This window comes from Dreissena polymorpha, chromosome 1 (assembly GCF_020536995.1).
Source record: "Dreissena polymorpha isolate Duluth1 chromosome 1, UMN_Dpol_1.0, whole genome shotgun sequence".
Classification (NCBI taxonomy): domain Eukaryota; kingdom Metazoa; phylum Mollusca; class Bivalvia; order Myida; family Dreissenidae; genus Dreissena; species Dreissena polymorpha.
In genome coordinates, this window is record NC_068355.1 from 206,952,637 (window position 1) to 206,969,599 (window position 16,963).

General features: G+C 34.3%; 1 protein-coding gene across 4 annotated transcripts in view; it reads right to left on the reverse strand.

Moving 5' to 3' along the window:
* Positions 1 to 6,643: 6,643 nt before the first annotated feature.
* The window catches only part of LOC127864766 (stimulated by retinoic acid gene 6 protein-like), a 31,669-nt gene continuing 21,349 nt past the window's right edge, over positions 6,644 to 16,963 (reverse strand). For 3 of the 4 annotated variants that reach the window (XM_052404632.1, XM_052404629.1, XM_052404631.1), the window contains 13 exons: positions 16,777 to 16,940; positions 16,174 to 16,394; positions 15,692 to 15,774; positions 14,806 to 14,867; positions 14,322 to 14,484; positions 14,107 to 14,182; positions 13,729 to 13,807; positions 11,830 to 11,878; positions 11,409 to 11,523; positions 10,537 to 10,638; positions 9,573 to 9,736; positions 8,286 to 8,417; positions 6,644 to 7,527 (listed from right to left, as the gene is read on the reverse strand). In XM_052404632.1, coding sequence (XP_052260592.1) covers positions 6,992 to 7,527; positions 8,286 to 8,417; positions 9,573 to 9,736; positions 10,537 to 10,638; positions 11,409 to 11,523; positions 11,830 to 11,878; positions 13,729 to 13,807; positions 14,107 to 14,182; positions 14,322 to 14,484; positions 14,806 to 14,867; positions 15,692 to 15,774; positions 16,174 to 16,394; positions 16,777 to 16,940 — 1,946 coding nt within the window. In that variant the 3' untranslated portion in view covers positions 6,644 to 6,991. The remainder of the gene's footprint in view (positions 7,528 to 8,285; positions 8,418 to 9,572; positions 9,737 to 10,536; positions 10,639 to 11,408; positions 11,524 to 11,829; positions 11,879 to 13,728; positions 13,808 to 14,106; positions 14,183 to 14,321; positions 14,485 to 14,805; positions 14,868 to 15,691; positions 15,775 to 16,173; positions 16,395 to 16,776; positions 16,941 to 16,963) is intronic. The other variant, XM_052404630.1, reaches the window with a different exon arrangement.

The following is a 16,963-nucleotide window of genomic DNA, read 5'->3' on the forward strand; positions in this document are numbered from 1 at the left end:
TTTTGGCATTGTTCTTTTACACTTCAAAGTTAAGTTTAGTAGAATTTAAAGAGAAATTTATTTGATGAATCCGTCCTTCGTTTGTTAGTTGATTATCGAAAAAGGAAATGCCTGCACACGCAAAACTATTTTAAAATTGAAAAGAAAGTAAACGATGAACAAATGTATTTTTATGTCGTGTGTAAGTTTCCAAATTATCATTGAAGCTTACAAAACGTGACGAAAATAAACATAGTGATTTAAATCCATACACAAACGTTGGTGCAATAAAAATTAGATGTCTGAATTTTTATGACAGAAAGTAAAAACATGTCATGAAATGATTAAATGAAGTTGTTCATAATCTTAAATCAACACTATCAACGAGCATGAATGGTGAATCATGCTTGAACCAGCGGAAATACATTTTGAAAGTAAACAATTGCAGCACATTGTGTGGTTGTTGTTTTTTGCTTTGGTGAAACACGAATGTCGTGTTGAACAAGAGTTTCTGCGTTCTACTAGAGTGCGTAGCATTTGGAGTGCAAATTTAATTCGAATCGATGAATATATTGATATTTTGTCTTATTACTCTTATATTAGTTGTACAAACAGTATTCATATTACAAACACCTTCTTTTCTTTGCTCTCTATCGGTTTAATCGTTCGTACTACATTCTGTAATGTATCTTATAGTTTTCATCCATCTGTGATCTTTTTACTTTCAAGAATATCAAGGATATAACTTAACAAAAAGCGCAAGAAATAGTGGTGGTATTGTTGTGTATATCAACGAAGAATTAGCTGATGGTATTACAATTGTAAATAAATAATTATGGTACAATAGTTTGGTTAAAACTTGATCGCAGAGTTTTAAATATCTCAGATGACTTTTATGTATGGGCCACATTTATATTGAGAGATAAATCTCCAGTATAAAAAATATTTAATTCAGATCTCTTTGAACATTTAGAAAACGATAAACTTATTTTTATGAATTCGGTAAACTTTCGACCTAAACAGTAGAGTTGGCAATAATTTAAAATTATATTATACAAGAATTTATACTGTACATGACCTGATAACATCTCAGTTAGGGCCTCTGTAGATAGTTTACTCAATTTGGCATGGAGTAAAATTACGTGAGTTATGTTAATCCACTAGTTTACGTATTGTCAATGGTAGAGTTTGCTAATAACATTTTATTATAATAACGGTACGTCTGTCATTGACTATTTTTTGACAAAAAAATGAAGGACAATAATTATTTATCACATGAGGCTTATTGTCCCGCATTGCAGAATACAAATTAGCTGAATTATGATAAATGTGAAATGTGCCATGCAAAAAAAAAGAGTGGAACAACTGGAAACGTTAGCAACTATATAACATAAAATATTTACGTATTGTTCAAATCCGTAAAGCATTTCTTGCAAAAATAATATTGATAGAGTACATATATGCTAGTCTACTCTTTCGCTGAGAAAGACAATATTCAATCAATTACCAATTAAGAACAAAAACTGCGCCTTGCTTTTGACATCTTGTAACTATCCGGCTTTATTTCTACATACGCGTAACTTGCTAACACCATCCAAATGCAAGCATTGCAATTACCGCTTCAAGCCAGAAAGTTTAATCGCATTCTGCTGGCCGTTTTATGCCCCATGTAGGGCGGCATATAGCAGTTGAACTGTCAGTGCGTCTGTCTGTCAGTCTGTGCGTCCGTCTGAAAACTTTAACATTGGCCATAACTTTTGCAATATTGAAGCTAGCAACTTGATATTTGGCATGCAAGTGTCTCTCATGAAGCTGCACATTTTGAGTGGTAAAAGGTCATGGTCATTCTTCAAGGTCAAAAACAAAATCCAAGGGAAGTAACAAGCTTTAAAGGGAGATAATTTTTATTGTACATCATTTGGCAGGTACAGATCATTTTCACAAGTGAAGTAATGTTTTTTTAAAGGGATATATATTTTTTTTAAATTAAAACCGGCGCAGTATGGGGGCATTGTGATTCTGACAAACACATCTCTTGTTCTAAACATAAATGCGGGACATTTTCAAGTTATCACGAGCTCTTCATTGTCTGGAAATCACTCGGTAGAAAGTGTTCATGTAGTTTCCGTGGCTTCAATTAATTTCCACGAATTTTCTTAAAAGTAATCCAATAACCGTCTTTTCTGTAACACTTTCGGGCGATAATGCTATAACACACGAAACACGTGCCATTCAGTTCTGTCCACTTTTTCCTTACCATATCTCTGTCTTTGAAGTATCTCAACTCCGCCACAATGTTTCGTATTTTCCAATGTATCGACGACCCCGGGGACCGGTGTACACGTTCCAACTTAATTGATGCTGCTTCTTCGTTAACCAGTTTCATTGCCTCGTGAAGAAACGCCCGTAATCCTTCAATCTCCCACCCAGACCTCAAGAACTGGTTCTAGTCCCAGGAAACGGACTCGAGGGCATTTTTATAATTTTATAATACCAAGGCTTTCAATGCATTGGAGCTAAAATAAACGTTTTGTTCCGAGTCTTCGATAGTACCGACGCGTGGTTCCGGTATGCCATCGAACATAGAACTGTTTCTCATAGACTGAGATTTCAAATAAACAATTTCTTCCTGCAAAGTTTGCCTCTGTTTTTCGAACTCTCTAACTTTACTATTTACAGTACTCAGGGCAAGGTATAGACAATCCCAGAAATCGATACCTCCCGGATTACCCGCCCCTGAATACTCTCGCGCGCCTCCAAAACGGTACTGAAGAAATAAACATGGACCTATATATGTGTGTATAGGTCCCTACGCAAAACAAGGTAGCGAAACGGGTTTATCAAATATATTTGAGGATTTAAAGAGTTTCTGTTATCGATCTGACAACCACATAATAGTGAGTGTTTTTTTTTATTAATATAAATTACGTAATTAGTAGAAATAAGGTTTATCTGCATTCGTTTAAGAGTAATAACACACGGCATGGACATGGACCTATTTGTGTAGGTCCCTGGCAAGAATAAGGTCTTGATTGTCATTTAACATGTTATTTAAAGGTGACGCGTGATATCTTATCTAAATTTCTGTATCAACACATGTGCAGACATGTGGTGTCACGGGCAACCCCATAAACGCTTTTAATCCACACTTGGAACATCGCCTCCCATTGAGCGAATTCGTTCGCGCCTTTATCGCTGATGTTTTTTTCAAGAGATGTATGTTGTTGTCATTTATAATCCGTAATTAAAGAAAAATAAATCACTTATTTTGTGCGTGTTTTTATTTTTTAAGCGTAAATTTAGACCGTTTTACGAACATTTAATAAAGACATACGTTTAGGAAATCTAGAGAACACAATTGGAACTATTTAAGTTTATTTAAGGCTCATTATTTTTCATTTTGAACATTTCAATCGTGAATTAAGATGCTATTAAGAAAATTTAATAATATATCAGGCAACATGTAAAACGTTATTTAAATAATAATATAAGAAAGTTGTAGACAAAAGCTGATTTGTCCTTTATCAATAAAAAAGTATGACATATCCTGACATCTTACACAGTTTTGCAAGCGAATAACTCCGAACTTGTTCATTTAAATCACAATATTCATTTCCGGCTAGCTATTTTTGTATTAGCTTGAGAGCGATTTTTTAATAAAAGATTGCTAAAAACCACTTTAAGTTTTAGACTAAATTAGATACATTATTTTAATTAAAAAAAATCTCTACCTGAAAATCTTACAGAGTTTCGATAACAAAGACTCACGAAACAATTTTAGAATCACAAACTTCATTTCGGCTATAGATTTGTATATTATCTTTAAAATGACACTTACAAGGGAAATATTAATAGCGAAATGGTAACTGTTTAGACAAACAAAGAGATGTATTTTCAATTAAAGAAGTCGTCCTAAGTCTTTTTTTAATCTTACAGTGTTTCTTAATGAATATCTCCGGAAAGTATAGAAAGTACGACATTTAATAAGAAATAATATAGGCTTAAACAAAGGCAGATATCAATTGAATTGTCTACATCGAACTTAAATCTATCTAATTAATATCAAAGATCTATCCAAAAAATATGGTCTGAATGGATGTTTCCAATCTTTATATATTGATAGATCTTTGTTAATATCTCCGGCACTATTTACGCTAAAATCACAACGTTTACTTCACACTTTAGATATTTCTATACCTTTATAATTATGCTTGAATAATTTTGTTCCATAAAGAAATAATTAAATTTTATACAAAGGCATTACTGAAAGATATGCTTAAAACTCGGCCTTAAACATTACGTGTTGTCACTGAATATTGTTGCAGAGACACATATTTTATGAATCTATCGTGTATATTTTTAATTTAAATTATATTGATTTACGATGTGATACATATCGACACTTGGTTTCATGTTTAACTTGTTTTCAATTCTAATGTGCGAAGTCATAAAGTACTGTTTATTGGAATAAAGTGGGTGTACACTATGATAACGTTGTAATCTGTCAAATTCATTCAGTACCGTTTTCAATCGCGGGTTACTTAATAGCCAATATGGCGGCGCCCATATTATCGATTCTGGGATTGTCTATATATTCTAAGTCATTTCCTCGACCGTTGTTACTTGCTCTCCCCAACTTACAGTTTCTATCTTCAACCAACATCATCATTTTTTTCTATTTAGATTCAAAACTACTTAGCTTCTTTTTTACTTCTTCGAGTGTTTAACCTTTTCTATATGCTATCCATTCTAGGGTCTATCTTCTGTAAGTACTCGAGAAGCTCGCTATTTAACGCAACTGTCATAGTTGGAACTTACGGTTGTTCAGAACTTCTTTCAACACTACTAACATACCCACTGAACACATTATTGTCAATGTCTATAAATGGCACACAATCCGTTTCATATAATAAAGCATTTGCCTCACATAAAACGTCACTCACCGAAACGTATGTATCATCTTACGGGCCTCTTTGTTTGCATTTTTTTCCTTAGGTCACTTTATCGCTTTCACTACCAATGCTTTCTCTACGATTTCTTTTCGTTTTTCTCCCCATAACACTTTATCATCGACTTTACACACTTTATACGCATGTTTAATTTACTTTACTGTATTTTGATGGTTTTTAACGAAGATTTTAACGAATTTCACAAAGCTAACAAATACGACCTTTCCCGCCTGATCGCGTGTTCCATTATACTACATCATGTAAATTAATTATTTTCCTTCGAATTATTACATTATGATATTAAGTAAATAGTTAATACGCACACTCCAAAATAATCGAAAATTATATTAATTGAATTAATGCACATTATGCAGTAAGAAATCAAATCCATTTCATAATGTTAACATTGTTTATGGTTTGCATTTGAAAATTGTGTACAGCATGATGATAACTGGAGACTCCAACTTCGCTCCAGATCAGCACTTTGGCATTTTGTAGAATAAGTGAAGAGACATGGATTGAAAGACTCTGAAGATAATTCAGCCACCGTCAATAATTATGTACCATGTTTCTCAAATAATAGTTTTTACACATTATTCATATACACATATTTTATATACAAACAATATACGTCTTATCATATCCATTTCGTTTAACCACTATTCAACGAACGCAAAACAATCTATAAACGATTAAAAATAACCACATCGTTATAATATAAAATATTGTTTAGCATTCTCGTTGTAGTTTGCACGGTGACATGTCCATCACACGATTACTGCAGCTGTTTTCTTAACTATGTATGGACTGTGTCGTCATCCACATGCAATTTGCTAATTTCTATGCAAAAATTACAGGATGTAGCAATCACCGTAGAAAGGTCTTCTCTTATGATAACAACTACCAACATATTTGAAATTTATGACAGGACGTTGTTTTTGTGCCATTTGGAACTGGAACTGGAAGTTTGTGTCAAGCTCAACAGATCATGGAGTTGTTACATGCATGTGAATATTGTCCGCTCTCTTTTGCCTTTTCTTTAATTTCTTATATGAAGTGTAAATTGACAATATACATACAGTTATGATCATGTAATTTATGTATTTGTAAAGGCATTGCTCCATAACTGTTGAATATTCCTTGTGAATAATCAACCAATTTACTCTAAAAACTATATTTGTGATATTTTCCTGTTATACTTGTATTTTTCCTCAATACGAATTTATTTTGTGACTGAGTTTGTTTGCTCATAACGTAGCAAAGAATGCTAATGATACGAAAAGTGTGTTACCTTCAGACTTGATGATTTAATAAAGTTTAATCTACCTGTAATCAACTGGCAACACAAATATTTTACATATAGTGTTATAAAAAGGGGATGACAAGTGTGTTATACTGTAAATAAGTTAAATGTGCAAATATGCTTGTTGTGAACTGGATAAATATTTTGACCAAGAACTGATTTTTTTTATCTCTGTTTAAATTACATTAAAGACAGTCGAAGAAACGACAACTCATAATTAGACTTAATTTAGCACTCTAAGGCTTGAAATGAGACCGCGGTTTAAACAACGTTGTTAAAACAAATTCATCGACATGGCAAAATGGAGAAATATTAAATCTGTCACCTACGCTGTATACTGCAAATGGCATGGAATAGTCGCAAAAGATGAATTAAATACAAGTATGAAGAAAACATACACAAACGCGATATGTACATAAACAACATTTATAGCAAATTAGTATTTCAATATTTTAACATATAGACAAATTCGTAAAACTACTGAAAAATTATACTGTTAATACAGAATCTGGCATGGAAATAAAATCGATTCGCATGGGCACATCACTAGCAAATAAACCATTGTTATATATTACAATGTAACATGTTATATTATTTTGACATTAAATAAATAGATTACGTTTAAGATAAATGAAACACATTTATTAATATAAATACAAAACATAACATAAAATGTAACTTGAAATGTGTTATTTACATTACAATTACAATACAATACTGAATGTATTATCTGTTAATCATGCTTATTACACAAAGCACGTTAAACATTCGATTGTATATCAGACATCTGGATCGAACTGCCCTGTCCTTTGGTTTGAAGGTCAACAGCTAAAAACTTCGCTAATTTCCATCTAGTCGAGGGTGTTTGCACAATCAGTGTACCTTCATTGTTCTCAGTAAAGTCCACTTGTTCGTTTCGGTCTTCTCTCTGATGCTGGTTAGCGAAAATTCCTAGTCCTAACTCCCTTTCCCTTGTTATTTTCTGCATGAAGCTGTGTATCTTTAACGCTTTGTACCAGTTTTGTGTAAATGGTAATTTCTGACAAGATTGTTCTGACTCGACTGCATCATTTACGTCTTTTAAATCTATTCCGGCTTTTGTTATTTGACTCATCAGTTCGCATGTTTGGTTTTTGTCTAGATGGTACAACTGTGACAGGCGCTCTAGCATTTCCTTCGCACGGTCTATTTGTGATTTTCTCAGCGCCCTTAATGCCGGATTTTTCAAAATTGAATACGCAGTTTGCCATCGGATTCTGGCTCGAACAAATGCCAGTGCCTTCTCTTTGGTAACGTCTACAATGGAATCGAAAATAGATATTACAGAATGAAAAAAATGTTATTTCTCACTCTCTTAAATATAACATAATAATAAAAAACATCGACGTAACATTATAAATAACTCTATACATATAAACATAATGCAGTCATTGCATAACGTTGAATATTTAACTGTTTCAAAATATTGTTTATCGAAAGATTTGGTGCACTATGTGTAGTACAACAGCAACCATCAATGGTTCAACTTTGTCTTGTATTTATCAATATACACCTGTTATGAACAGGGTGCAGAATCACGTGGACTTTGTGGAGTTCCCAATTAAACGTTATTGGATGTAAACACACTGGTCAAACAATTTTTCCTTACGAATTGCAACTGGTGCATAAAACAGATTTTTATGCTGCTTATGGCAATGTGAAAAAACATCAGAAGTACATTATTTAATAAGCATGTGTTCTTGTTAAAAAATCTATTTTAACTGCATTCATGTATACGGTTATGCGTACTGCAACGTGAAATTTTGTCACCAATTTCAGACGTATTGAAGGATTTATTCTTATACCGTAAGATATCGGCACAAACTTCAAGATAAACTGTCTTGTATGCAATAAAGATATTTGCAAATGCATTTCAATAACTTCAGATATTTGCAAAAATAAAGTTCTTAACGGTGTATTCACATTCTGTCCAGCCCGTGTGTAAGCCCCTGAAAACCCCGTTGATTCTGCACCCTGATACCCTGATGAAGCAAATGCTGAATAAAAAACAAAACCTGATTTCTCTGGGTCAATAATGGACTCATCTCTTTTCTTCTTTCCCGCCATCAATATCCGTACGAACATAAGCACAACGGGATGGGTATGGGAGCATTCTACGTGCAAAAACCCAACATAAGCAGCGAATCCTTAAATATTGAAAGAACAAATCAATTCCGATTAGGATTTCAATTAATTCCGGTTGGATTATATTGCTGAGGCAAAACACATATACAAAGACAATTTTGATAATTCTTTTAATTTTACTCACAATATTATTTATAACGATCAAGAAGAGAATATAGGAAACACTCAAATGCAGACAAAATCATAAGAGTGTCAAGGTTAATCGTGTGTAGTCTTTTATTTAATGCGTGAGACCAATCGCCTGTACAATACAATACCATACCTGCAACACAATAATTAGCATAAACGAGTTAAGTATTATATCGGTCAATATAAAATATTGTGTATTTTTTTAACTGGTTTGATGACTAACATTATCTCAAAACTAAACCAGAATTATACATAAAACGCACATAAACATCATTGCTTCGCAATTTAAATTAAACAAGAGCTGTCACCATAGGATGACTTATGCCCCCTATAAACGCTTGATGAGCCTTTTTCGAAACCTAAACGCAGATTTCGAAACCTAAACGCGGACCCTAACTTCAAGGTCAAGGTCACAAGAGTCAAAATTTGTGTGCGTATGGAAAGGCCTTGTCCATATACACATGCATGCCAACTATGAAATTGCTATCTGAAGCGACAAAGAAGTTATGATCAGTTTTCGAAACCTAAACGCATAGTGCGACGGACAGACGGACACACGGACGGACAATCCGATCACTATATGCCCTTCCTTGGGGGCATAAAAAGTAAATGAAGAGGATATACATTCGATTTAATCGCCATTTAATTACTGTCGGTTTAATAAAAACAGAGCAACAGAATCACACGTTTCGTGAAGTATCAGTTAAATACCATCTTGTTGACCACATTTTGGAACTCAGCATCATACAGCACAAGGCGATTTCCACCAGCAATATTACTTCTTATGATAACCCAATGTAGGTTTAACTCTTTCAGTGCTGGAACCGTATTTTGAAGGCCTTTGCAAACAGTTTGGATCCAGATGAGACGCCACAAAACGTGGCGTCTTATCAGGATTCAAACTGTTTGCTATTTTGATTGTATTATTTGAAATAAAATTGAAGAAAATACATATTTTAGAAATTCAGCAGAGAACATTTTAGCAAACGACAAATTTCCCAGCATGCAAAGGTTTAACACGATCAGACCTGGATCCATCATCTGAAACCTCCTAGGGAGGGCGCTGTTGTCGAGACGCGGCAAAAACACGGCGCCTATAACGACAGACTTGATGATCCGGAGAAGGCATGAAAGGAACCCGATGAAGATGTTGTAGAAGAACATGAAGAACGAAAAGCTGAACAGTCCGCGTCTGAAATTAAATGTATGTTCTTTTGGTAAATCTGAAGGAGGAAAAGTTTGCAAATGCATGTTACATACATATGTAAAATAAAGGTATGCAAAGCGATTACTCGTCTGCATGGTTTCAAATCTACTACCATAACGGGATTGTGGGTGGGGTGTTATTTTTAAATCAAACAATACTTTGATTATGAGAATTATAACACAATTATCCTATTGTTGTAACAGGAAACTAGACGACCATGACAATATGAAGGGTCTGATATTACATTTTCATTAACGTTAATTGAATAATAATAAAATGAACAAAACGCTTCTGAATCACAATGCACTATATGAAAATAGACCAGGTAAAACCGATGACATGTTATGGATAACAACCTACACTTTTTTGCGAACGGTACAAGTGTTCAGCAGCCTCTAAATGATAATATTTTTACTACTTTTAAGACTGTTATCAGACGCACAAACATACCCAAATATACGGTACGATAAATTATAATGAACCATTTCTATAATGCATGATTGCTATATTCCGTTGTTCTTCATCGCAGTCATTAGTTTAACCCATTTATGCCTAGCGTCTAGAAAGAAGGCCTTGGCAAACAGCGTAGACCATGAAGGGACGCCGCATGATGCGGCGTCTCATCAGGGTCTGCGCTGTTTGCTTAAAGGAATTTCTGTAAGAAATATTCTAAATATAGAAATAAATAAACTAGACATCCCTAATTTTGAAAATAAATTGATCCAACTAAGAAGGATGGGAGAGTCCACTTGGCATTAATGGGTTAAAGTCAAAGCCATATTAACCTATTGTCTATTGCCAAATAGAGACCCCTTCCTTGCAGGAAGAAAAACGTTGAGAGCAAATTCTGCACAATCACAAGAATCGTAGTAATCATCAATGCCGGCCTGAAATAACAACCCAACATATTATTGACAGAGCCCAAATACATTTTATCTAATATACTCCAAAAATATTGGTAAAACGAAACTAAATGGAACTTTAAAGGTGCCGTCCAACAGATTGTGGTATGTATTAAAGCTTGTCATTAAATGCTTTATATTGATAAATTTAAACATTTGAACTAAAAATCTCCAGTAAAAAAACTCAAGAATACAATTAAAAAAAAGTAAAAAAAGTAATCGTCAACAGGGCGCGAACGACTGTCCTCTGGAGTCCTAGAGTAAAAAGTCTCCAGCCTATACCATTCGACCATCCATGCTCGTGCTAAGAGCGGATGTATGTTGAATCTATATAAGCAATCGTCGTAGTATGCCAAAATTAAACAGAACTTTCCAAATTATTCAATCGTTTCGCGTCGCACGACGCATTATAATTTTCAGGTTTTCAAATCATCAAAAGATGCATATAATAGATATTTAAGAGCATGGCAGATGGTCAGTATTCCTATTTCCTCAAAAATATCATAACTTAAAAGAAAAATTGCGAATCTGAAACATTTATTTTTTCAATTTACCAAAACGTGAAATCTGTTGGACGGCCCCTTTAAGGAGAAAAGGTCGTGCTAAGTTAAGCCCCGGTAGTATCCGAAAAAACAACAACGCGTGATCACACAATTATAATAATTATGACGGCAAACGATAATACACTGATGTGTATATCTGAAAAAATAAAATATCGGTTCAATTGCTGTCTTAAGATATTAACAAATTCGTACCACATGGTTTCCAAAATCTCTAGAAGCCATCCACTGATTCCTCGCATCAATAGCATTATCAACACGCACAAGGCAATAGAGGCCATGAAGAAACAGAATAAATGTAACATAAACCCTGCAATACAGATTAAAAGGAAACAGAAATTGGAACACAGACATCTGAAACTATAAAACATCGATTTTGTAAAAGGGCATATGCCTTTGTCATTTCAAGTGTTTTATATACACGTTGTTTACTTTAAATGTTATTATCGACACATCATGGTTTTCAAGAAAGTGCACTAATTTTGCTTATAACTGATATTGTACCAAAATCTTCATAAACATACAAACGAGTCATGCAAATACATGCACATTCAATTTAAAATAAACTGCATGTGCCTTCTCTTCACGTGCGCAGACGTATTAATATGGCACCTACCCCAAGCAATGTAGGCGACCTGGTAGCCGGCAAACCGCATGCTTCCAACCTGTCAACAAAACAACAATAAGCGTTTACGTCTTATCCCCGAAATACAATTTATGCGCAAATATCTGCTTGGAAATCAGACATTTTCATAGATTCTTCCTTATTTGCAATTAAGTTAATTAATCAATGTAAGTTAAACAACCAAGAAGTATACTTGTAACAGGTTCTGCGATCGTCAAAATATGGGCAAGTTATTCCGAATTTTTTTTTTAATGAACTGCATAGATTATAGCTTTAACTAATTGGGATGGACTGTTGTATGGAACAGAAAAAATGAACGGATTCACAATTCGAAAGTTTACTCAGTAAATGTCTTTGAAATATAATTTCGTTGTGTGGGTTAAATTGTTGATTGACAAGAGATGTGTTTATCGATGCCCTCTATTGCGCCGCTTTGAAGCCGTATACTTGACCTTTGACTTTGAAGGATGACCTTGACCTTTCACCACTCAAAATGTGCAGCTTCACGAGATACTCATGCATGCCAAATATGAAGTTGCTGGGTTCAATATTAAACTAGAAAGCGGACACCATGCTTAGTCCTTGAAATGCACTAAGTGACCCCGTGACCTTGTTTTTTACCCGGCATGACCCATATTCGAACTTTACCTAGATATTGTCTTGATACAACTTCTGACCAAGGTTGGTAAAGATCAGATGAAAACTACTTCAATTAGAGAGAGGACACCATGCTAAATCCTTGAAATGCACTAGGTGACCCCGTGACCTATTTTTTGACCCGGCATGACCCATATTCGAACTTGACCTAGATATTGTCTAGATACAACTTTTGACCAATGTTGGTAAGGATCGGATGAAAACTATTTGAATTAGAGAGCGGACACAAAAAGTGTGACACACTGACAGACTGGCAGACAGACTGACAAACAGACTGACAGACAGACTGACAGACTGACGGACAGTGCGAAAACTATATACCCCCTTTTCTTGGAAAGGGGGCATAACAAGTATCAGGTAATTACCTATTAAACATTACATAGATTAAGTCCTCTGTACATATATATTAATTTTATATAGAAAAAAGAGATGTGTTTGTCAGAAACACAATGCCCCCTATTTTTTTTACCTTTTACCTTGAAGAATGACATTTACCTTGACCTTTTACCACTCAAAATGTGCAGCTCCATGAGATACACATGCATGCCAAATATCAAGTTGCTATATTCAATATTTCAAAAGTTATTGCAAAACTTTACTATATTAAAGTTTTAAATTTTCGACCTTTGACCTTGAAGGATGACCTTGACCTTTCATCACTCAAAATGTGCAGCTCCATGAGATACACATGCATGCCAAATATCAAGTTGCTATGTTCAATATTTCAAAAGTTATTGCAAAACTTTACTGTAATCTTAAAGTTTTGGGACAGAATGACAGACAGGCAGGCCAAAAACAATATATCCCCCGATCTATCGATCCGGGGGCATAAAAACTAAATATGCTCATTATTATAATTTCAACTCTTGCAAGCAGCGACACATTTTGATCTATGCAAATGATCCGATTACGGAGTACATTCAACATTTCAACCAGTGGTCAAGCCATATAACTTATGAAACATTTTTCCAAAACCGATTTCGTTACATGATTTGACAAGTTAAAATCTATAATTTATAGGGATACGATGTCCTAACATTAGAATATTGTCATTACTTGATGGTCGAAATGCAGCCAAATTTGAACAAAATAAAGCTGTCGTACTCTTTATTCGTATAGTTTTATACAAGGATACATATACTTTATGTAAATTATTTATAAACATTGGTTGTATGTAAGTTGCATGTATCCGCTAAATATTTGGTTGTTCAAAAAGATCGTAGCTGTCGGTACCAGCAGTGACTTGTTTTCCATAGTCGATCGGTGCGGGATATGTGTGTTATCGCCTTTATACAGGGCTAACAGGTTGGTCCTGAAAATGCAATCTAAATAAATTTAAACATCAGGTACGTCATCAGGAATTGAACCTTACAGTGCTAATAGATTGTTTAATAATGGAATAATAAAAATATATAATTTAATGGTGTACACTTACAAGATTTGAATCAATAAAAACGTTTTTTATCTACGACATTCAAAATCCGTTAAATGTTTACGATGGAAAGAACATTCGGATAAACAATGGGGCATGTCCTGAGGTCAATAGTGATTCAAGGTGAAATTAATTTGAATACACGATCACATACACGACAACATGACGAACAATCGCACCTGTATGACGCAAGCATGTGGAGAATTGAAAGTATTCCCGCCACTATGGTAAAGGTCAAGGACACGATATAGCAGACTGAAAATGAGACCGACATAACCGGCATTTAATAACATTGAATACGAATAATAATAAACGTATTGTATTTCATAACATATTATATAGATACATAAAAAACGCATTGAAAACATTTCGACACCGATGACAATGGACTTACAACGCGAGTTCTGGACCAGTTCTTGTAAAAACACGAATACTTCGGTGATCGACTGCTCTTCGCTTGTGGTGCCATTGCTATTGATAATGTCAGTCGTTGATTCAAAACCTTTGTCTATCATATAGAACAAAGGCAGGAACTCAACGAATAATTCCACGGCAACCTAAAATGTTAACAAAACTCATTGGCATTACGTATGAATGGATCAATACACGTTGTATCATCCGAAGTAAAGGCATTTATGTAATGATAAGAGTTGCCGTATGAAAACAAGCATGATGTGTGCTATGGCAACACCAGCAACGTAATCTGCAGTTATAAGAGACATACGTCATCATATTTAATAGTAGAACAATCATCTGCAGCATTAAACAATTAGAGTGAAAAAGAAGTAATACAAAAACGTTGGTGTTGGTAATATCAAATTGACACAACATACACGAAAGAAATGGAAGAGCAGAAACAAACGCAATTAAATACGTACATAATACAACAAAATTAGACCCATCACTGTCACTGTCAGAATTCGCGAGGAGTAGCGGTACTCTGAAACAAAACAAAGGTATAGTTTCAAATGTCTAACTAAATGAAATTTGTATTCTATTAATCAATAGCATTTAATCTTCGATGAAACGTTTTGTTTACATTTTATATTTTAATTATTCTCTGCACTATTGAACACAAGATTATGCATGGTATGTTTATATTTTGTTTAATTCGATGTCTTCAGAGATATATCTAAGTCTTTATGACGCAAAATGGCTTATTAGGTATAAAACGTGTTTTACAACAATAATATACCAATATCAAGAAGTAAAACTCCAGCTGCTGGGGCAGTATTGCATTGTCATTACATACAATTATTCGTTCCTTTATTTAAGGCAAGTGACCATTGTCAAAACAGTATGAAACAGCACAAAACGAAACAATATACAGACATAGAATACAGCTAAGGTCACCACCTTGGAACGGTCCATGTAAAGAATTGGGGATTCAGCCCGGTTTTAGAGCGCTCAACCTCACACTTGGCCCATCAATATTCATGATAAATATAAGTGAAAATAAATTGTAACCTCCATAGCATTGCAACTCAAGTTAAACAATAATAAAAGGAAAACAAACATTTGATCCTGCATATACAAGTATTAATTTGTATTTTAGACATATTATAATTCAGTCTATGTTAAAATGCTTCTGATATACTAACACAATCATCACCTTTTTAGCATTCATATAAAATATGAATTCAACACATATTATTAAATAAAAACAATGTGCACTATTATATATCACACTAATATTCTTATTAACGGTCAGTTCAGTAAGACACCATATAAACGTTTGCGTGTTTGCAATCGTAATGTTCTTACTGTGTTTGTTATGGTAGATGACAACGTCAATCACTCCCTTTGCGATCTCTTTTATCTTCTCTTGTAAGTTGCCCGGAGGTGATCTGTATATGATAGCAATGTAAAATACTGTTTGTTAAAACAGTTTATGGAACATTAGTATCTTACCACATGAAGTAATAGTAAAGGTACTAGTGTCGAATGACCATCATTCGATGCCCTTGTTTCTTTGAGCAAACGTGCTTAAGCAAAATTTCAAACCTTCACAAAAATTAACTTGACAATGTTTTTCAAACGGCCGCATGTATCTTTAAATGGCCATTCTATCACGTCCTTGAACTTAAATTACAATTAGGTCAATAATAATTTTGAACAAAAAACTCGTGCGTAACACACTTTAATAAAGTTTTTGCAGAAAGGTATGTAATGCAACGTTTTATTATACGAAAATTAGGTCTCAAGAAAATGCAAGACAATCCACAAGAAATGAATCACTTATTTACGGTGGAGGTCTTGGTGGGCGAAAGAGATCTCGGACATGTTCCGCCTCAGGGGTCAAATCTAGATCTTTCGTGTTAAGAAGGGCCACCATCTCTGATGACGTATAGAAGCTAACTGTCTTTGTACGCAGCCCTTGAATTATACGCATCGGAATGCTGACACAGAGGTAGCCTAAGCAGACGAGATTTGGTAGATCTCGAGCAATCAGAATTAGACGCGCTATCTGAAACAATAAAGTTACACAGGTGTACTGGAATAAGAAACACAATATAATATGACTAGAAACAATATAAAACGCGTGTACATTGAAGTTGACTTGACATATGCATTCAAACCTTTAACAGATGCGACAATACATTTTACACGTTACTTTTGTTATCATTTTCATTTATTGAAGCTTTATGCGTAACTCTTAGTTGTTAGTGCCTGTTTCTACAGTTTAGTCTCAAAATATACCGCCTATTTATTACGTTGAGGTTCACATTCTGTTGTCTCTCTCTGTGTTGTTTTCAAGCAAAGAAATCATATACTTCAAATTACCATATTCAGATCACACAGTTTGTCATAATTATAAACTGTCAATTAATAACCAATCCAAACCTTACCGGTATGAGATCGCATTCAAAGATCTTGTACAGGTTGACAATGAACAGCATAAATACGTATGCAGCGGCAACCACAAGGCTGACCAAAGATTCCAATGCGAGAGCAGCAAACATGGGATAGTAGTCAATCCCTATTATCATAATTGACAGGATCTTGTTCCAGACTACAAACAAGAAGTGAATAGTA